The sequence below is a fragment of the Cydia strobilella genome, chromosome 15 (genome assembly GCF_947568885.1).
Source record: "Cydia strobilella chromosome 15, ilCydStro3.1, whole genome shotgun sequence".
NCBI lineage: Eukaryota > Metazoa > Arthropoda > Insecta > Lepidoptera > Tortricidae > Cydia > Cydia strobilella.
In genome coordinates this window covers 11543223-11566943 of record NC_086055.1, presented here as the reverse complement: position 1 = coordinate 11566943, position 23721 = coordinate 11543223, and the positions used below count along the sequence as shown (strand labels likewise).

The following is a 23721-nucleotide window of genomic DNA, read 5'->3' as shown; positions in this document are numbered from 1 at the left end:
TTTGTTATTATAGCGGCTACAGAAATACATCTTCTGTGAAAATTTCAGTTGAAACCGTGTACGTATACAACCTGGTGACAGACGGACAGACAGACAGCGGAGTCTGTGTAATAGGGTCCCGTTTTTACCCTGTGTGTACGGAACCCTAAAAAGTGCTCATATCATGTTATCTAGCTTTTAGTTTTCATGCTCTATTAGTTTCATCCTTCACATTAAGGATGGCAAAAATTTCCGTAACTATGCTCCTTTAGCAACAAAATGGTAGCGCTTCAATACAGTTTGTGTTCGACCTTGCGAGCTCTCGCTTTCAACAGCCTCCTCACGGTTGTTAATCTTTAGTTCGTTTATTAGAACTTGCGGCGTTATTCAAGTACTAGTTAGCTATTATTAATGTATGCTTAGGGTTCCGTAGCCAAATGGCAAAAAACGGAACCCTTATAGATTCGTCATGTCTGTCTGTCTGTCTGTCCGTCCGTATGTCACAGCCACTTTTCTCTGAAACTATAAGAACTATACTGTTGAAACTTGGTAACTAGATGTATTCTGTGAACCGCATTAAGATTTTCACACAAAAATAGAAAAAAACAATATATTTTGGGGGTTCCCCATACTTGGAACTGAAACGCAAAAAAATTTTTTTCATCAAACCCATACGTGTGGGGTATCTATGGATAGGTCTTCAAAAATGATATTGAGGTTTCTAATATCATTTTTTTCTAAACTGAATAGTTTGCGCGACATACTTCCAAAGTGGTAAAATGTGTGTCGCCCCCCCCCCCTCCCTGTAACTTCTAAAATAAGAGAAAGATAAAACGAAAAAAAATATATGATGTTCATTACCATGCAAACTTCTACCGAAAATTGGTTTGAACGAGATCTAGTAAGTAGTTTTTTTTAATACGTCATAAATCGTAAACCGCAATTTACCTTAAAAGCACATAAAAAGTACATTGTTAAAATTATGTATTGTACGGAACCCTCGGTGCGCGAGTCCGACTCGCACTTGGCCGGTTTTTTTCCTTTAGCAATTATATCTAAATATTAATTAACAGTGTAAAACGGTCCCTGTTTAAAAAAAAAACAAGTAAATTCAAGAAATATTTTTCTAAACTTATAAAATGATTTTGTTTTGAGAAACAACGGGGGTTTAAACGGGGCCACTGACTATCAGTTCGCCGGACGATACAGGCCTGACAGTTCCGAACAACTGACAGGCCGAAGGCCGATATCGTCCGGCGGACTGATAGTCAGTGGGCCCCTTAATATACACTATTCCTGTTTGTTGTGATTGGAAGTGGACTGTCCACTCGATTTTTTTCTTTGTTTTAATAAGAGATTTTCGTTCGATGACAGCGGCTCCAATATGACGCACGAGTGGGACGTTCTTCAACCATCCACAGCATTTTTATTGAAGCCTTTGTTCTTATTTTTTTTATTCATTTTTATTGAAGGTTTTTATGAATGTTTTTCGCAGTTGATGAAGATTTGCACAACAGATGTAGGTACAGGCGTTGGTCAATAGCCGCAAATCGTGCAATGAAATTATACGCGCTATTTCAAATCTGGAACGGTCTTCGAATGTTGTATGACACATACAGATATGATGAATGTAAACCGTAACTTACAAAATGACGGGGCTCTGTAATTGAATAATCTGTGAAATAAGTACTACGTAACTGTAATTGCTGAGGAAAACCACACATAATCCTAAGAAGACATAAAATAAAGAAGACATAGAGGCGACAGATAATATTTGTGCCATTTTCAAATTTTCAAAAGGGTACTTATTGTCGCTTGTCAGTAAGGCGCTAATTCCATATAGCTTCAATTACAAATCAACCTAATCGACAACCGACCATGGGGTACCTTTTGGTTGAAAACGTCACATTTTAAGCTATTGCACCCCGCATGCCCATTTAGCAATTCGGTTTTTTAAGATGGTCAAATTTGTGCGTCATACGCGTCTCTTAGGTACTTATCAGCCCCAGAGCTGGTGCACTGCAAGGCACCGTAATAAACATCGTACCCAGAGTGTATTCGACTTGTGGGTCGCAACCCCCCGAAACTTCTATAAAGGGGTAACGAGAGTTCGCAAATCCACGAAGTAACAAACATCAGATAGTCAGATTGAACACACACTTCCATAGCGAGGCCACAGATTATATAATACTGGCGAGGCTAAAGCGTTCGGCCATTATCAAACGTTGCATTGGTTTTCGTTAACGACAACCTTCCTTTTTCCATCATTATCTATCTCATTATTTGTCAGAGCTCATCATAATTTCCACTCATAGACAATCCGTTCGATAAGTGCGCCAAAAAATCCACTTTGACAAAGACTTGTAATTGGATCCTATTGTGCGATGACCTTGGCCTTTATCGAAACCGAGGCGTAATAATCAATTTCCTTATTTAGTCGCTTAGCGACTTAGCGGAGAACGCGGGAGATGTGTTTCCACTGTGTTTCAATGAAGAATTTGGCTCTAGTTTTTTTTTAATGATAATTTCCTTTCTGTGTTCATTAGCAAACAGTTAAGTGCAACTACTTCTTTAGTATTCTGCTGTATAAAATGCCAGACTTCAGATCATTTTAGAATGCTAGACTTTAATCTTCCCGATAGGATAGGAACGCAATTTCTGGCCAGAGGGCCTAGCCAAGATGCCAATCTCTCTCTATCACTCTTACATATTAGTGCTACAGAGCGAACAATTGGTATCTTGGCTAGGCTACCAGTGGTTGTTAATGCGTCTAGGTCGTCCTGCCATTTCCTCTTAAGTGGACCATTCTTCCATTTCCGCTGTGGTTTTCGAACGTTTCCGAACTACCTATTCAAATAATTAGGTACTATATGTATTCTTATAAATGTTTACAAAAAACAACATAACTACACTAGACACGAATTTACAGGAAACGAAAAAAACTAAATGTCATCTTATATATTAGTTATTGGACATAAACATTGTATACGTGATTTTAGTAAGTGGCCAATAGTTCCGAAATATACGATTACACATTTCAAAGACCAGTATTTTTGGAAAAAAATTGAAAAATAAATTCGTCACTTATGCTGTTTTTGTAAAATTTTGTTAGCTATGTTCTTTTTGTAAGAAAATAAAACAATTTTCTATAGAAATTATGTTTTGTATTCTGTCAGAGAGGTACAGATCTATCTTACTTAACTAGTATAGGTATATTTTTGGGGACTGATTTTGGACAATTGGGGTCATTTTTGAACACTATCTTTTGCTCTACGAGTAGATCCTGCTTAGACGAATGCTATGATACCAAAAACTCAAATCCGCAAAAAAATGTTAGTTATGTTGTTTTTGTAAACATGCCTTCAAATGTTTAGCAAGTCAGGTTGTTTGAGTTATTCCCTTTCCATTTTACCTTTCTCAGCTACTGTTTGTAAAGTCGTCGCTCATAATTCATAAATCATCTAAATCATCTTCTAATGGCGCCGGTACAGTCATATAATTATGAATACGATATGCTTAACGGTATGACTTGGAAACTTCTTAATTTAAATATTGAACGTCAACCCTGACCTATTGATAGGACATAATAAAGGTCAGCCCAAGTCACGTGTAGATAATAGATAAATGTTATATTTTCACGACACCAAGGTTTGCAATGCGTGCACTTAATAACACTGATTACAATCAACAATCAAACAGTGGTTACTTATTGCACTTGCCGATGCCGATATAAGCATTAATTAGTGCCCAAATTACTAATTATTTGTTAGTCATTATTGTTGTCTAGGGTACAGAAAAAATAAATGCAAGCGGGTATAGAGCTTTTGAGTTTAACTTTAATTTAAGCTTCGTATAAAAAAAATGGTAGCTCTTAGATGACATCATTCGGAATTCGGGTACGTTAGATATTAAGACGATCTTTCCGGCAGTTTGAGCGTCCAGGTAGTATCTGGTGGTTTTGGGAAACCTGAAGTAATAAATATTAATTACGTCATCAGCTGAAAGCACACTAAATTGAACAGCATTAAAATCTTAACATTCATAAGCCACCGTCATGGATGCCCATCACGATATGACCTTCTCCCGATAGTTGAGAAACACCCCTTCTAAAGCCCCCTTTATTATTGAGCTCTGCCTGTTACTCTGTCAAATCAAATCCAATGTCGACTGTCAGGCGAGTAATAGCAGTCGATTCGATCGAAATGATTGTCTGTTTGAGATTCCTTAGTTAGACAGTCATTTAGTTCAATCTCATGATAGAAATGATTTGTCAATGCACTTACTTCAAGCGAGGACATGCGATGCAATTTTTTTTTGAGCTCTCATTGCAGCTACGGATTTCCATCAGATTTTTCTAGCATTTTATGGGCTGAACAGCAGACAGATCTCCGGCAGTCACACCTCTATGCCTACCTAATACTCGCCATACATACATTTTTGTCTGCGCACACCCATCTGCCACATTTGTGGGACACATAATATGTACGTATATCTCTAGCAATCCTGCTGTAAATCTAGATCCTCTGATGTAAATGGTGTTGCTGTTGATACATCGTCATAATCAGGATTTAAGCTGGTAGCCAGATTAATTTCATATTATTTTATTTCCATTTATCCGAGTGATGTATCTTAGACTTTCTAATTTTGAAAATGGTATTTTATATTATATTACTAAACAATATGTAAATATTATAGGCCTTTAGGTTCTTGTTTCTTATTTCTATGTATATACTTAGGCTATAAGTATAGAAACAAGAACCTAGAGGCCTACGAAAAGATTAGCTTTACTTTTTTTAATGCAGAGTTACCGTCATTGCAACTTTCTGACTGGCAACGAAAAGAAACTGTATAAAAAATGTGTTTCGAAATATTCTTGCAATAGTAATTATTGCAAATGATATGTACGACTGGAACTCAGTTTACTATCCATAGTTACCTTTATCGTATTGACATAAGGTCGACAAATAATTACAGTTGTCTATGCAGTTGGTAATACAGTTGACAGCAAATAAATGTGTGCACTTTTGCAAAAGGGTAAAAAGTGTGTACATATCTTTGACGTACACGAGTATGTTACATTGCTACTTCTGACACTTGGTGTCGTTTCGACACGCATCCGCTTGGCTGGGCAATAGTTTTCGATCGATTAATAAGTAGCTGGTTTTATCGATACATATCGATTTGGCTATGATAACCTGACGAAAGCTTGCAACTACAAAGGACGTTGGAAGGTTGTTGTACGTATGTTTGAACTACTAAAGCCCGGTTCACATTTGTCTGACGTGTCGTGACGCATATCGGGTTCATACATTTAATATGGTTGCGTGCACATTTGTCTGACGCAGCGTGCATCGGACAAATGTGAACGCAACCATATTAAATGTATGAACCCGATAAGCGTCACGAGACAACACAACAAGACACGATAGACAAATGTGAACCGGGCTTCTCGTAAGTACTTTTTGGAATTTATTTTTTACTTAATTTTTACTAAATGAAAAGTAAATTTTTGTTCTGTGTATTTTCGATGGTCCATCATTTTAGTGGGTGTTTCTTTTAGTGTGGAATTATTTATTTTGATCAGTGTCCGAGTATTTGTTGTCACCTGTATAGGTCACCTGTATTCGTCATACGTTCCTGAATCAATAAGTGGCCTACCTCTACCATTCCATTTGTGGACCTACTTATGTAAAATAGCTTAGTTCCTTCTTTCTTTTCTTAATATGTACAGCGCTACACCGTGGTTTATTAGTAGGTAGAAAATAGGTGTATGAATCATAATATAATTGGTCCCAAGGTAAGAATGAGGTAACGCACATTTTTGGAGACGCTCCAATAAACTGCATAAAGTGATCATTAGATTGCTCTTTTTGTCTGTCCGTTTGAAATTGTAAGTTTAAATCCGATTATATAAGACTTATATTAAGAGTAAAAAATGACGGCCAATGGCGCCATTTTTGATGTTAATGATACGTTTATACTAAACCTTTTGACATGTCTCAGTTATTTTTTAAATCAATATTGGTATCTGATCAGCGCTGACCTTCGGGTCAGCATTATGCTGAGGCGAGACTATTTCGTGGTAAACTTCAACTCCTACCTATTTTATAAATTCCTATAGCTTTAGTTATACTTTTGCATGTAATTTTAGTTTTAAGTTTATCACGAATAAAACATTAATCTGATTGATTAGCGATAGGCAAGTATGTAAAATTCTGAATTTTGTTTATTTCTTTTGCAAAATACAATTAACAATGGCAGTTTTTAATCCTATTCACAATAGTATAAATTCTACAGAAGTACAGAACCCATGGAAATCTCTCCCGGTTGAGACTTTGACTTAACCTATTGAATTTACAACGTCGAAATATAGGTCGTCGCCGGTCGATGCAAATATTCCATTATATACATATTTTGTGACAGCAGTTATCTTGGTTTATTTTCCTAGTGAAACGTGATGTTTGTTTACAAGATATAGTCTCCTATATTAATAAAGATATTTAAAATAGAGATGTTTATTCGTGTTAGAATCAGTTTGGCTACCATGTTCTATGAACTATGAACGACTCTTGGATTTATTTCAAATATTCCATATAAGCTGTTTTAAGTTAAGCGAACACTACATAACTTGACAGCCAAAACTATTACTTTTTGGATTTCCTTCTCCTTGGCTTAAAATTAAACTAATACAACGTATTAAACGAACAACTAGATTTAAGTGCGATCTACCAATATATAAAAAAAAACAGGAAGCCCCGGGATTAATACCTTTTTAAACTATCAACTCGTACCTAAAGGGTCGATGGCGCGTTGCGCGAGTACGCCGATCTGCCGCTAGATGTCAGGCCAAGTCCCGTAATACGAAGCCTTCTATAAATATTCGATATGAACAAAAAAATGAAATTTTGTTGTTACAGGTTTGATCTAAACATAAAGATGAGTAGATTCTAATACATAAGAAAAAGCTTAAACACTTACTGGCCAAAAGCCAAACCACTGGCTAGGCTCACTAAACTGGGTATCTAGTGTATCTACAAGTCTTCCTTGTTTAACTTTATATCATTAAGATATATCTGTTGTAATCTCCCTTTTGTGCGTAATACAGAACAGCTGTAGATCAAGCACGCAATCTGCAATACGACCCCTTTGATCCCCGACATGCGTCGTTTGACATCTTTGCCCTTTTGAAAGCAATTCCGGTTTATTGCGCTCTTTGAATCAATATAACATAAGATAAGTACCTCAGTAACAACGTTGAGATGCTGGTGTCTTCATATAAGATATAGCGAACATTATGTCTGATTGCCGATATTTATCTGATCCAAATATATTCGCTAGAAAGCCTATTAGCGTACCTTTCGTTTGACGAAATTGAGAATATCGGATGATGGAGTTGAACGTCTCAAACCTTATACGATTAGGGCCATGTACTTTAAGCATCATGCTAAGGCTCTTTTGTTTATCACGATATTTGTTTGTCACGAGTGTCACGACTCACTACTATAACAGAAAATTCAAATTCACGCAAGAACAGGGCAAGGATTTACGAGAAGCGCACAATAGTTATTTGTTTTACAAGGGGGCAAAGTTGTTGTTTAACCGCTCGAGCTAGTATTGATATGACACCCGAGCAAGCGAAAAATCCCAAAATTGAACCACGAGCACAGCGAGTGGTTCGATAACTGGCTCTTGAGCGTTGCGAGGGTTTCAAATCTCGAGGGTTAAACAAAATTTGCCCCCGAGTGAAACACAAAATTTTTCACCACACCAACCCAAAGAAGATATTAATTTTAAGATATCAAACAAAATCAAATCAAATCCATTAAAAATTTTTATTCAAAATCATCATTTAAAAGCCAATTCTACCAGCTAACATAAGGAAACAACTCAAAAATTCCATCTGATTACTTTGCCCCACATGTGGATAAAATGTAACTTTCTTATCAGTTCTTGAACAATCAAGAGAGCCTTTACCATTGGTGTGATGAAAAATTATTTTCATTCGACTCTTGTCAAGAGAATAAGGATTGTGAAGAAAATTTATAAACCTGTTTTGTATGGCTTCTAAGTTCTACCCATTACTGCAGGTCATATTTACTTGCACCTTACCTTATCATTATCATGTATATGTGAGTTTATCTTACACTACATGCACTGTACTGAAAACCCGCGACACGAATTATTTTGCTCTGTTGCCAAATGACTCAGTGCACTTCAGAAAATACGATGTGATCTTATTTTATTTCGTAACACCTACGTGTGTACTGTTACGAGTACAGTACACACGTAGGTATTACGAAATGAATGAATGGGATGAATTTATGTTTTAGTCCCGTGCAGACTATACATAATTAATAATAAATATACATAATTAGAATATCTACTTAATATACACTTTCGCTATTTAAATAATATTTTAGCTAGAAAAAGATGAATGATGTCTGAAGAGTTTCATATAAATGAAGGCTAATTCAATAAGGGCCTGTTTCACAATGTCCAAGTAAAGTCCTGAATAAGCTACATGCCACTTATCTGACGAATAAAGTCATCTTTGGCGTTTCACAATCTTCAAATAAGCTTATTTAATACCTTTACAACTGAATGTAATTTTATCTGGCAGTTAATTTATTTGTTAATTAACTATACTTGGACATTGTGAAACAGGCCCTAAGAAAGTTAAATTAAATAGATTTCAGGTTTTTCCTTCTATTAGCAACCCTAAAACTATCCAACCCTCTCCAGAATTTCGCGTAATGGTTGTATTTCTTTGTTACGTGCTGAAGTTTTGCCGTATTTTTCCCTATGCAAAGTTTGTATGTCCCCTAATTTTACCCCTTTTATTTTAGTACATCAATTTTTTTACCCTTTAAACGCTATAAACCTTTGAAGGCTTCACGAGTCGGTGTGTCCTTTCCATTAGCGTCAAGAACGCTTGTTAGTGTTATAACCTATACACTGTCAATGAGCTTCATGTCCCCAAATATTTATTTTATTATTTTATTTCAAATACCTACTTAGTCTTTAAAAGTTTTGGTTCGCGTGCCCTCATGATCTTGGGGTATGGTATATCACGATATTTTTGGATGCAGGGTGTTTATTTAGTCGAGACTTCGGGGTTGATCGCATAGTAAAAGTTGCTCAGTATGACCAATATGATCAACCCGTAAATTATTGCAGGTGATTAATAACCAGAATAACGGGAAGGGAATAACCGGGTATCTACCGTCCCAGTTGTCACGTCTCGTTGGTTGTCTTCCCGGAATCAGAAAAATCCATAATGCGACGTTTAAATTCGACGTACCTATTAATCTTCCCGTATCTGCCACAGGTACCAAAATGCCCTCGTTACTAGAAGCTCTTGAGCGCAAATACGGCGCCAAAGGCGAAGTGAACCCGTGCATAGACAACCTGCCGGTCGCCATCTTCGTTCCGAAGCGGTCACCGCGGCTCAGCGTGCCGACGCTGCTGGTGCTGAATGACTGCGACATCGACTGCGCGGGCGACGCCTGCGTGCTGGCTGACAAGTTCGCTGATGTCGTTGAGCTGGATATAGCTAATAATAAGCTTACGGAATGGTCGGAGGTATGTCAGAATTAATTCCAAGTGGGATTGAGCGTATATATGACGCGAAAGGCGATGTTAACGCAGAAAATAAAGAGGCGTATACCTTCGGTTAGGGTGTATTTGCAAAACATTTTGTAGAATTTTTAAATCTTATTCGCCCTGTCAAGTCCCGACTGACATTTATTTTAAATCGTTCATTTGCAAAAACCTCCCAGTCCATTTAATTAATTATATGTAGAAAACCTAGTCACAAGTGTCACAACATTACGTATCTAGTTATTCTTGTGTTTTGCAGTAAACATGTAGATAAGAGAAGCGGTATAAAGGTGAATATCCGATAAATGCACTTTAGCTTAGCTTATCGCATTGTCCCCAGGTCTTCGCAATATTAGAGCAGACACCGCGCGTGCGCTTCCTAAACCTGAGCTTCAACCGTCTCTCGGCACAAATCCAGGCCGCGCAAGCTCTCAACCCTCGCTGGGACAGCCTCAGCAACCTCGTCCTGAACTCCACATACGTCGGCTGGTCCAACGTGTACGCACTCCTCAAGGCTCTGCCAGCTCTCGAAGAACTGCACTTGAGCCTCAACGAGTACTCTTACGTGGATCTAAGCGGCAAGGACGTTGACGAGAAGGACAGATGCGATGCCTGCTCACGCCTCAAAGCGCCAGACTCCTTCGAACCCGTGCACGAGGGCTTGAAGAAACTCCACTTTTCCGGAAACCCTATTAACAGCTGGCGGGAAATTTCGAAATTGGGATACGCTTTCCCGAATTTGGAAACGCTGTTGGTCAATGACTGTCCTGTTAATACGTTGGAGCCGGATCCTTGTGCGAAATGCGGCGACGGCAATGGAAATAGAAAGAGTCATGATGCCTTCCCGTAAGTATAGTATTTTGTCTTCTTATAATAGCGCTTTCTCTATTGAATTCTAAAGCAATCAGGCCAGGGTATGTTAGGATTCATAATATTCATATACCAAATTACGCTGCACGAACTGAAACCCATAAAACATATTGAAAAATTCATAATATTATATATATCTGGTTTCTGGTATATAATATTATATGTATCTGGTCCTTTTACGTAAATAGATTAAACTTGCTTACTTTCGGGCTAAGCAAATCTATTATATAATCTTGTCCCCTAATATTTACTTATATTGTTATCAGCTTAACCCTGACTGTCTTAACATTGACCTAATGAACCTAGCGCCATAATTAGCGGGCTCGTAAAAGATGACCTTTAAAACAGTTTAATGTGGCGTGTCCATACGCCTGCGGTTTTTAATCTGAACAACGGGGAACAATCCTTTGGGGATGTGTAGGTATAGCATTATGTGATTTGCAAGTCTTAATAAGTAGGTATTTTAAATATGTAAATATTTGTATGCAAGTTCCCCCATAAGAATAGTTAATTAATCAACGGAGGTCCGAAAGGTATTTTGTAATATCTTACCTTAGATTTAAGTTCAATCAAACATTAGATTATTACGTTCGTAAAGATTTGGTTCGCTAATAAAAATAGCCAGGACTTACAGTCATATTTTGTCAAACTGTTAATCAATCGCTGTGCGCCAACTGTTAGCTCATAAAAAAATTATTAAACAGTAATTTGTTTACAGACGGCTCCGGTTCTTGAACCTGAACAACACGGGCCTCAGGACGTGGGATGAAGTGGACAGGCTCGCGCAGTTTCCCTCGTTGAAAAGTTTGCGAGTACAGGTAAGTGCGTTTGACATACTAAATTAGAAAATTTTGACAAGCGGGAGTGGCAATTTTATTATCTTTAATCGATTCGTCTTGTCATCAGAATTAATGTATTGTATGTTTTGACTATAAGAAACGTTAATACAAATAAGTTTTAAAGGAATAACGCCGATCTAGGTTATTTTAATTGGGGGTACCTACAGCATGGATGCAAAAACATCGATAATACGAACTTTGTAAAAATAATGTAATGTGATGGATGGATAGTGAATAGACTTCTTATACATAATTTTGCACATATATTTTTTCTTTATGCAAGTTCCCTATTTGAGAAGTTAATCAATCCCAGTTTAAAAGTTTACTCTAATTTGCATTACCTACATCAGAGTGTACCTAACCCATCAAAATCCGCGATAGCCCGCATCAGCATATTTTATTAGCGCCTCGAGGTGTCGTAATTTACGCGTGCGTCCCTCGGGAGTTATCGACAGTTCGGTACAATGCAGGTGAAGGTCTTCCGGATTTAGTCGTGGCCCACTTGAGTTGCGCAATTCTCGACTCCCGGGTTGTGGTGTAGCTCCAATAGCTATAGTGGCAGCAATACCTAGATCCTAATGCCATCTTTTTCGCTCTTGCCTGATCTTAGCAAGTGTAAAGGAGATAGCTTTAAAACCTCAGTCGCCAGTTGGTATTACGGCTACTATAACACGAGCCCAGTCGGACCAATAGTTTTTACAAATCAATATGTCATGTTATATTGGTTCTTAAGAATTAGACGTATGTGCGTTTACGCATCTAGTGGGAATATTACGGCCCCGGCACGCGTAATTTCGACACATTAGCTTTATCTGACGCATACGCTATAGATGATCAATTTAATACTCCTTCAATTTGTGATCAAAACTCAATCAATCATTTCTTCAATCGATCGGGGTATAATATTTACAGTCTGTGTTTTATAGATCGATTTGCATTGCTACGTGACGATTTAAATGTTATATATATCCATTGAATTTGAAAACAGTGTACTAACAACAAACACAATGACAACTATAGGTTTTTATCGATGAAATAAGAGCTTTACGATTACGAGCCTAGCCAGTCTAGGTAAATATTATTGAACCCGCAGTAAATAAATACGTCTAGCATATTCCGTTTCACTACAATTCCAATAACAGCCATTACGAAATAGGTAATAAATATAATCGAATAATTACCGAGAAAACCACATGTAAACACGTTGCGACGCATAAGTTGACCAATAAGTACGTGCACATGTATAAATGCAACACTCTTTACTGACCATTGGTTTGCCTTATTTATTGTTACATACACAGTTTGTACAACGTTACAAAAACTAATTAATGATAAAAGAAAAAGTATATACAAGAAATGACAAACAACAGTCACAGACATGTCCGACATATGTTTGCCCAGGAAGTTGCAAAAATATCACTTTCTGGTGCCCGTGACAGAAGCGGGAGAGTTTCTGTGCGCTACAGTGCATGTGGTTGGGACTGCCAAGAGATTATGATGTAAATCGCGGCCTCAGGAGAATTTTGGGCACAAATGGGATACACGGAGCTATCCCATTTGTGCCTTGTCTTTGTATTAAGGTTTATGGATTGTATGTTAACTGTGTGGCTGTGGATATGTGGATGATATAAAAGTCGATGTGCGCATCTACAAAGTTGTATTGTAGTCATACTTGTTATGGCCATTTTTTTATAATACTTGTTATTTATTTAGTAATATATACATGCATTAAACTATTCATGTTCCATACATTTTTTTTGAGAAATCAAGTAAAAACTATCCATCGAGAAAAAAAAAACTTAAGATGCCGTTTTTTGTCAAAAGTATTCAGTATATATTTTTTATATATTTTTTTAAATGTAATGTATATAATGAGCTTTCATTTGAGATATTAAATATTTAAATCGGTTCATTGGTTTAGTTTGTAGAATTTTTTGAAATATTTTTTAAATAAGTGGCGCCATCTCTGTTCCTAAGGGGTGAAACTGCCGCTGCTGCGGGTCAAATCGCTTAGTTTGGTCCCTACTATCACTGTGCAAAGCGGCTTGCTTTTATCATGAAGTGCAGCATTTTGTTCATAACAAGTATGACTATTGCGTCTGTTTGACTTATAGAAATAAATAAAAAATATTTTTAATGTAGAGTCAACTGCGCAACTGAAAACGAGTGTATGTAGCTGTCATTGTTATTATTATATTAGTCTATACCTATTTTTAAATCAACTCTATTGCTTTGCATTGTATCTACCTATTGCTTATGTTTAACTAACAGAAATAAATTAAAAATATTTTACTGCATAAATTATTATTAACGCAACGCAACTTAAGTCACAATAATTTAATCGAATCTATACAAATATCAGTGGAAGAAAGTCAGTTGTCAACGGACAGTAATTTTATGATATTGATTATAGTATTGACAATATTTTTTAATAAAGAAGTTGCTTATAGTAGTTTGTTTCCATTTGTACAGCAGCACATTATTATGTTCTTGTCATTATCCATAACAAATCCATAATCTAGCTAACAATCTAATAAAACCCAGTTAACTCATCCAGAATTTACTGTTTTTGTTTAATTGTCTACGCTCAATTTCCGCGCTTGTCTGTGTCAAGGCCAATCAATCAAACCACGGAATATAACCGGTAGTATATAAACATAAATTCAATTCATTACTACACTTATATCCAACGGATTGCTAAGCTAATTAGAACCTTGTTTGAACATGGGTAAAGACACTTTTTCTAGCATTTAGCGGTCGCTTTGTGACCGTCACGCGACGAAGAATGTGAAAGTATAGGCTTAACAAAGTGTTCCGCTGTAAAGGGTTGCCACTCGTATATTTTGTAAAGTTCTAATCAAATTCTTAATTACTGAACAATACCTGAGCAAACGACGCTAGTGTCGCGCGGTATTCAGATTCCAATCTAATTTTAGTGTGTCCCTCTCGCGATATTATACGAGTGTATTATTGAGATTAAAAATGTACTTAAGTATAGTTGGTCAAGCAAATCTTGTCAGTAGAAAAAGGCGGCAAATTAAAAAAAAAGTACGAGCGAAGGGTCATCCTCCCATAGAAAATTGGAATTTCGCGCCTTTTTCTACTGACAAGATTTGCTTGACCAACTATAGTATCATTATCATCTGATTTGGTAAGTTACCTATTAATATTGTCTTCGGTTACCGCGATAGTTACTCATGAAATAAAACTATGAAAACGGATTATATCGCGTATATTGAATTTATAATACATCCCGACCCCGGATGTATGTATTATAAATTCAATATACGCGATATAATCCGTTTTCATAGTTTTATTTCATAAGTTACCTATTACTCAAGTTTAATATTAGTGGTCCAATTACTAAAGCTACGTCTATTTTTTTAAACAAGGTTTTAAAGTCATTATTGTATCCCATCCCAGTAGCATTTTCCAAATACATCCAACCATATTCCATACTTGCTGATGTGTTGGACAATCGTAACGTCTGGTAACCCTAGCTTTGTATGGTTTTACGTTGAATTGCATCGTAGTATAAATGATGTCACAGCTATTGACGTAAAGTTATGAAACGAGCTCTTTGTTTCATGTGTAACGCGCAATTTGCTGCTACCTATTATTTATTGGTAAGTACCTATGTGTACTTTAAAATTGTCATCGTAGAAAAATAATTAGTAGTTTCTTTACCTTTAAAAAGGTAAAATATAATCCATAACAAAACAAGCAGAATAAATGTGCAATGTGTTGTGTCTTTGTCGACCGGCCTGGCCTGGTGGATTGTGACCCTGCCTGTGAAGCCGATGGCCCTGGGTTCGAATCCCGGTAAGAGCATTGATTTGTGTGATGAGCACAGATATTTGTTCCTGAGTCATGGGTGTTTTCTATGTATATACGTATGTATATACGTATGTATTTATCTATATAAGTATGTATATCGTCGCTTAACACCCATAGTACAAGCTTTGCTTAGTTTGAGGCTAGGTTGATCTGTGTAAGATGTCCCCTAATATTTATTTGTTAAATTATCTTTTATGTATTTTTTTAATAAACGCGCGTGTTATGTTATAGATACAGGTAAAGTCGACTCCACATTGGTAGACACTGATTTGTCCTGTCCCCTGTCCTGAGTCCTGTTTTAGTGAGTAGGTAATTACGGAAATTGTAAGTTTGAATATTAAATATTTTGTTTAACAATGACTGGGCGATTGTTTTATACTGTGCCTTAGCAACTTCCCGCAATTTCAGCCCCGTTGTAAACTGTCATCGCTATTTCACTTATCAAGGGGACGATTTCCCGGATGGAAAGCCGGTTAATGAGGCTATATCGCTCGAATATGCGACAGAGGCAAATGTAATTGACAAAACTTCGATTTTCGAAGTTCTAAACTTAGTCTAAATATATGCCCCATAAAAAATCGTCGTTTTTTTCACGATTGAATATAATGTTTTTATACAAAGGTATGGTTCCTACGTACAAGAAACAGCAAAGAAACCGCCAGGAAAAAGAACCATTGCTCATGCACACGCCAAATAGTTATTTGTTATACAAGGGTGCAAAGTTGTATTTTAACCGCGAGTGTGGAATTGAAACACGAGCAAGCGAAAGGATTCTATAGTTGAACCACGAGCGAAGCGAGTGGTTCTAAAATAGAATCCTGAGCGTAACGAGTGTTTCAACACACGAGAAGTAAAATATATTTGCACCCGTGTGTAACACAAAACTTTTCCCCTCACTATAGCGAGAAAAGTGCAACATCCACAGGCGTTAGATCATCTTCATCACTGGAATCACTAATTTTTTTACGAAAATACGATATTATAACAGAAAACTCTGGAAGTTGTGTATTGTATGTTCGACTCAACTTGTGCGTTCAGAATTACATTCAACATCATTAAAAAAACAAGTTTCTTATGTAATTCAAGGTTTATGACTTAAAATCATTAAATAAATCTAAATTTGGTATTTTTTATTAAATTCTCAAACCATTTATTCATGATAATTAAAATCGAACGAACCATTATTATGAGCGTTTTACGTTTTGTTATCTGTCAAAAGCTACTTAAACACGCTCTATCCAAGGTAAAATTACTTTCTCCACTAGTGGATAAAATGCGTTTTTCCCCGCTTGTATTAAAGGATAAAAGACAGCTTTCCGAGCTAGTGAGGGGAAAAATAATAATCGAGGTTAGTCTATCCAAGTATCCACGACCGCTCCATCAGTCAGCTTTAGCGCCATTTTTATCGCTGACCTTCCATTCCTCTCAAACTCTTCCGACCATAGACAAACTACGATTTCTTTCTTTCACAATTATATTGCTAGAGACAATCTTGTGATTAAAGCGACCGCAATGGTCATTTGTAAATTCAACAGATCTGCGTTAGGTAATGGCGGATTTGTTAACAGTTTAAACAGTTTAGTATAATGAGAGACTATAGTTTGTCAAGGGACTGTCTCATTTCGGGCGTAGACGGAGATAGTCATACTGTCTTTGTCTTGCACTGGTGCTGGCGCCCAGAAGAAGGGGGATGAGTGTAGTTTTTTTTGTTTCCATTTACTGATAAGATTTGCTTGACCAACTATATATAAGTATGTATGCAGTTACGTTTTGTAGATTTCATAGAGCAAAGAAAAATTAAATCGTGAGCTAGTTTAGCAACTATAATGCCGGGGCCACACTAACGGGACAAACGGCGGGAAACGCCGTTGATTATCGCGATAATCCCAGTGTGGCCGTATGAAAAACGTTAAATTAACGCGATAATTAACGCGTTTCCCGGCGTTTGCCGTTAGTGTGGCCCCAGCATAAATAACAGGCAAGAAACTGCTGGAATGATGATTAAAATTAACGAAAACTATATCTCATGTTTTATGTTTGTGATTATTTTCATTTACGTTAGTAAATATGGTTGACTATATGGTTATTCCCCAAGTAAGAACCTAAATAAAGACTTAAATAACCTAAAAAAATGTAGTGAATGCTACAAAATCCACGAGCTAGTTTCAGAATCAAATAAGCTACTCAGCGTTAGTCTTGATCTTTCCAATTAGAGTTTAAAAAGATAGTAGGCGTTAAAAAGAAATTGCAAGATACAAGGTTTCATGGAATGGGTCCCTAAAATCGGATCCGCTCTGAAGTCACTTTAGAGTAATAGATTCATAAAATGGTTGTCTATATTACTTATATAAATATTGAACGTTGACTCAGAAAAACATGTCAAAGAACGACCACTCTAATGTCACATTCACATTACTCACATTAAAACGCAAACTGCACACAAATACCTTACGGAAATATACACCTGAATAATATTTGGTCATTGTAGAATGAAATAATAACAGGAAAGATTTTTGTTTATATTGTGATGATTTTTTTTTTGGCCAGAAACAAGTTTCCTTATTTTGTTGTCATTTGACTTTTAAAAATTACCTACGTATCAGGTTCAACGTTCCTCTGAAGGGCAAATTGTAATTGTTTATTAGGGTTCCGTACCTGAAAAGGAAAAAACTGAACCCTTATAGGATCACTCGTGCGTCTGTCTGTCTATCTGTCCGTCTGTCACATCCCATTTGCTCCAAAACTATTGAACCAATTAAGTTGAAATTTGGTACACATATGTAAATTAGTGACCCAAAGACGGACATGTAATGTAACGTAACGTAAACAAATGAATTTTAAATATGGGGGCCACTTTTGGGGGGTAAATGAGAAATTAAAAAAAGTTTTTCAAACTATATCGTGTTACATATCAAATGAAAGACCTTATATTAAGAAACTCAAATATATATTTTTTGTAATTTTAAAATAAATAGTTAAGAAGTTCTTAAACCAAATAGACAAACAATGACCATTAACCCCCCCCCCCCCCCCCCCCTTTATCTCCAAAACTACTAGATAACAGGAAAACCTATTAGAAATGTGCAGCCAAGCGTGAGTCAGACTTAATTACTGAGTTTTTGATCCGACCCCTACGGGTTTTTAAAGACATTTCACTCACATTTCGTTAAATAAAACTATGAAAACGGATTATATCGCGTATATTGAATTTATAATACATCCCGACGTTTCGAACTCTTTACAGCGTTCGTGGTCAACGGGTGACTGAGGAAAAATTACAAAATGCAAAAATATATATTTTTTTATTTAATATATATATATTTTATTTATTTATAAGAGTTCGAAACGTCGGGATGTATTATAAATTCAATATACGCGATATAATCCGTTTTCATAGTTTTATTTCATGAGTAACTATCGCGGTAACCGAAGACAATATCACATTTCGTTGTTAAAAACTGTGTAATGTACGGAACCCTTGGAACGCGAGTCCGACTCGCACTTGGCCGGTTTTTTATCGGTCACAAAACGATCTGTTATTATAGCAATGATTCACTAAGGACGACGAGGTCGAGGAATAATGAATGTAATGATATTTATTTTAAAATTGAATGATGTTCGGTGACTGATACCTCTCACTAGACTTATTTTGACCAGGGTATGGACCGTCCATCGGCCACGGGCGCCACGGCCCATATTTCCCGGTCGATATAAGTCTAGTGAAACTAACCGTGAATCAATGAAAACTCTATATACCTCTCATCCCTAAAAAGGGTAAATAAACAAATTAGGCTAGTTGCTTTATCGTTTGATTTCCAAACCCCCTGATGGATGGATGGAAATGGCAACCGACTGAATCCCATGCGGATAGACCCACAGGCGCACCTAGTGTATTTTTAAAATTGGGAAAACACCGGTACCTAATACCTACCAGTCTTCATCGGCCAGTGAATCATAAAATCATGTCATACATAAGACGAACACAACGGTCGCTACACCTACGCCTTCTGCGCGGCTCTTTGTTTGATTGAAGTTTGTGTTGAGGTGTTGTTTGAGTTCATCTTGGTTCATCTAATGACTTGAGAAAATAAGTATAATACATTATACCTTACACTTTTTGGAGATATAGATTTTTTAAACAGTTACGTGTAGGATACCGTTGTTTTAAAAATACTAAGTTTTTCTAAACCATTATGAACTGCAAAACATTTTATTGGCAAATTAGTTTAAATTCACATGTCTTGAATACTGATGCGCCTATTGAGATTCAGTAAGGATTTTATTCTGATAAATTGAGGCGTAAAACTTTCAATTATATAAACATGCACATATTTATATTAATAAATTCGATGAAGTAAAATCGCATGCATACAAAATTAATGGTAGACATTGTGTAATTTATAGTAAAGTTGAGGTCATGATTTCTCTCATCCATTCTAACATTTTGACCGATTTATAGAACCAACTAATGAAGGTTGTACGTTCATTTGTAATTGCGTGATCGTAAAGAGGTAAATATGACAAAATGTTATCTAAAGCTCTTAGTTATCTTTCATTGCAAACAAACAAAAACTTAATTGCAACTTTTACTCGTATTTCTTGCAAAATAGACACATGGTTACAAAAGCTGCATCAGCATCATATAGAAAAACAACATATATTGTCGTGCTAACATGTTTGTATAATATTAGCATCAAATTCAAAGGGGAAAGGGGCACCGGGAACGTAAACCGACTAAGTAGGGTAATGCATTCTATTCTTACTTGCAATATTGCACTCCTTCTAGCCTCAGGTCGACATGGCTGCAATTTCTATTGTCGCGGAGAAAGGGCAATAATGTAGTCTCGTCCGTGACCCGTCAGGGAACGTCATAAAGTATGGAAACTTTTACGAACGTGTGCATATTCTATTGGGGAATCGTATAACTTAGAAGAGAAGGGAAAACAGGTCACGTTCGGTTTATATAACAAATAACAAAGAGAACAACACAATAAATAAATAAATAAACGATCCATACTGATTTTAGAATTTGTTAACATTTTGATGTTGTTATGATGCGACCTTAGCACAACTCGCAGTGCCTTTCGCGTGTGCCGAAAAGTGCAGGCGATCGTATCATATCAATCAATACAATATCAAAACTTTAATACATTTTTAAATGATCAGAATATCGCTCATGGGGTACGAAATAAAAGAAATTATGCCTCTTAGGTACTAAGGTGCCTATACTAATTTAGTTTATATTTTTATTTAATTTTAAGCATAAATCTGCATACTTACTTAGTTGTTTTTCTCTATGATAGCTGGTTTTTATCATTATTTTTTGACAAGTGAAGTAGGTACAAGAGTGACGCTTTCTTTTTTTTCGTTGCACAATGTATATCAAATGTTGATAATAAGTAGATTAGGTACAGGTACAACCAAGTATTGAAGGGCACCAGTCTTACTTCACTCGCACCTCGCACAACATGACGGTTTCCTTTGGCAAAAGTAGTTTTTGCTATCATTACGACAAGCCGCTTGCTCAACTAGTCATTTACTTTGCTGGTAAATTAACTTTGCCTTCATTCTACGTGTATTACCTACGTTTTGTAAAGTTATTATTTTATTCGCATATCGTAATTCATAATACCTATATATTCACTGTGACGTTATTATATATTTGAAGTCATTGCCTCTTACTCGGCTCTTACTTGAATAAAGAGTCTACGTACGTAGGTTTATCCTCGGCACTGTTCTCAACATATTTGTAGTCTAGAATTAGCACTTTGATACTCTTTCATATACAAGGTTTTGGTAGTTTCCATGAGAGTCTATATATCTAATTTCGCGTCGGAATACGATACGATCCCGAAAGAATTCCAGAAAGTAATACATAAGTAATATATTTTTACTGTTAAAACCAAATCGATTCCAACATATCATTGTTTCACATTTAGTATTGTCTTTAAAATGTCTGCCCGATTAAATCAAACGTACCTCGCCACGTGCATGACTATAGCTTCTACCTGTTTTCCTAGAACCTAGAACATAGGTTTCATCTTATCCTAAGATCTATCAAGGAAGTGGCGATGATCTAAGATGTTGTTGGTTACAATTATAATTAAATAATTGCATCAAGTATGTAGTAATTTCCATGGAGATACGATTATTACATTACGTTACTACACACAGTCCCCATCACATGTATATACGAGTATTATACGAGCACACAAGGCGCCGGTAGTTTTAATGCTGAATGTAAGTACCTACATGTGCCATCCGCTATTGCAGTTTTTCACTCATTAGGTAAGTATCTATAGAATTTCCGCTTTCGACATGGCAGCTTTATACATATACCATAATATATTTCATACCTTCTCTTCCTCAGTATGGTCTATAATTATTTAACCGATTATTATGGTACCAATGTTCATGGATTTTGCTGATACTCGATACAATACAATTAAATGTTATCAATGTAATCGATAGTAACTACGTTCAGATATTTCCACGTGTTATAATTTACAGTATCGCCTATTCCGTATCTGAAATGCATAATATTATAAAAAGCAAACTACATAACCATCGTCTACAGTGTAGACTACACAATTCACTGACCATTGGTATACTTTATTACAACTACATAAGGCCTACAAATGTGTTGTTGTTAGTATATCGCACCCTCCATCCGTTTAGTGCATTTCAATGGATTACGACATTGCGATTGCACCGGACCTCGGGACGAAATCAATATCCGCAATTAACGAGTTGGAACGGAACCGTTACCGGCTAGAACGGACGCCATTTTGTTTATTCCTATTTGAATTTTCCTATAATATAATGTATGCCCGATATCATTGGTTCCACAGAGCCTATATGTATAGTCCGAAAATAAATTGTAGAAAATTATTGAGGGCGCCACTTCCTACGTAACTGTCACATTTTTGACGTAAAATGCTTAAACATGGCAACAATTTTGTATGGAAATTTGTTAGTTCAATTTTATTTTATTTCTACTATTTTATGTCGCACTATACAGTATCAGTATGTATTACCTACAGTATCAAATATAGCTGGTCAAGCAAATGTTGTCAGTAGAAAAAGGCGCGAAATTCAAATTTTCTATGGGACGATAAGAATGCCTTCGCGCCTACATTTTTTTAAATTTGCCGCCTTTTTCTACTGACAAGATTTGCTTGACCAACTAATAAAGCGAATATCTTCCTACAGATTGTCATAAAAGTTTAATAGCGATAACTCGGCCTGTACTGTTGTGTTCCCTTTTACAGTTCATATTTTTATTGTTGTTTACTTTCTGGCTACCAATTAAGAACGTTTGATTTCGTTACCCGCCTTTTCATGCTTTAATTAAGCAACAAGCAATCAGTTGAACTTAGGTAAAATTTGGTACCATAAAGTTAAACTGTTCTCCAAAAATACTGATGTGGCGTGGTCGGGAAGTTTCCAAAATTTTAAAATTTCCACTTGGAAACTTCTCATAATTTTATAGAAATCAAAATTTCCAATATGAAAGTTTCCTTTATTTTCGGTGAAATTTCGCTAAAATTTCCGAGAACTTTTCCATGTTTTTGGGAAACTTTCCGCAACTCACACATTTGAACACAAAAATGAATGGAACCTGAAGCCTATAGGTACTCGAAGATAATACTTTTTTGACAATTGTGAATTGATAGAACTTGAAACTACTTTCACAATTCGAAGCGGAGACTAAAACACTGGCCTGCTTATCGCATGTGCAGTACTTGCATGAAAAATAACGTTTAAAACTTATTCAAAGAGAACAAGATAAACAATTGCATGTCTTTTCAACTGCGATTACTGCATATGTTGTTAGCACGGCAGAACACTGAACTCCAACAAGGGGTCATTTGGCCCGTCAATATGTATTGAGGGCATTACTTTATTTAAGGGACTAAGCATACTCAGGGCCTGTGTGTGACGCACGCAGGTTCCGTCTTCCGTTTTTAGTCAATACCGGCCGGCAAGGCTGATCACATTTAATCGTGCAAACAAAGAATCTGTACTGCGGATATTATTACCGGAATAGACTATTTCATTATACGCATATATTGCCTGGACTTAATTATGCGCGCGTAATTCCTAACAATTTGTTATATTGAGTGGAATTGAGACTTATTTCATTGATTTAAGTCATAAGATATGTAATGTGTAGTCTAAAATACTTAAATTCATGCTTCGAATTTGTCAGCTGATGTAGATGGCGCTGTACGGCTCTGTCCATCATGTGATAGCTCTGGTTGTCAAAAGCCGATTTTTGAAAATCCAGTTGACGACGTTCATAGCCTATTAATAAATACTACTTACCATCGATTTCATAGCAAAACGGTCTACGCTTGCGAAGTTCGAACGCCGAATAAGGAAGGTTGTCCTATCCTTGAGAGACCTTTTAAATATTCCACACTTTTTGTTTCTCCGAGGATCGCTTTGTTCGTCTGCTGAACTCGTGACTGTATAATAATGGGAACCCGGATATATTTATACTGGAGAGCATGCGTTCGTTTATAAATGTACCAATGTACTTACCTACCTATTGTAGTTTTATTTTCCCTCTATAGGCTAGGCTAAGATATAT

General features: G+C 36.3%; 1 protein-coding gene across 2 annotated transcripts in view; it reads left to right on the top strand.

Annotated features, from left to right (window-relative positions):
* The window catches only part of LOC134748059 (tubulin-specific chaperone cofactor E-like protein), a 37282-nt gene that overhangs the window by 5508 nt on the left and 8053 nt on the right, over positions 1-23721 (top strand). For both annotated transcript variants that reach the window (XM_063682792.1, XM_063682793.1), the window contains exons 2-4: positions 9308-9561; positions 9920-10425; positions 11168-11267. In XM_063682792.1, coding sequence (XP_063538862.1) covers positions 9316-9561; positions 9920-10425; positions 11168-11267 — 852 coding nt within the window. In that variant the 5' untranslated portion in view covers positions 9308-9315. The remainder of the gene's footprint in view (positions 1-9307; positions 9562-9919; positions 10426-11167; positions 11268-23721) is intronic.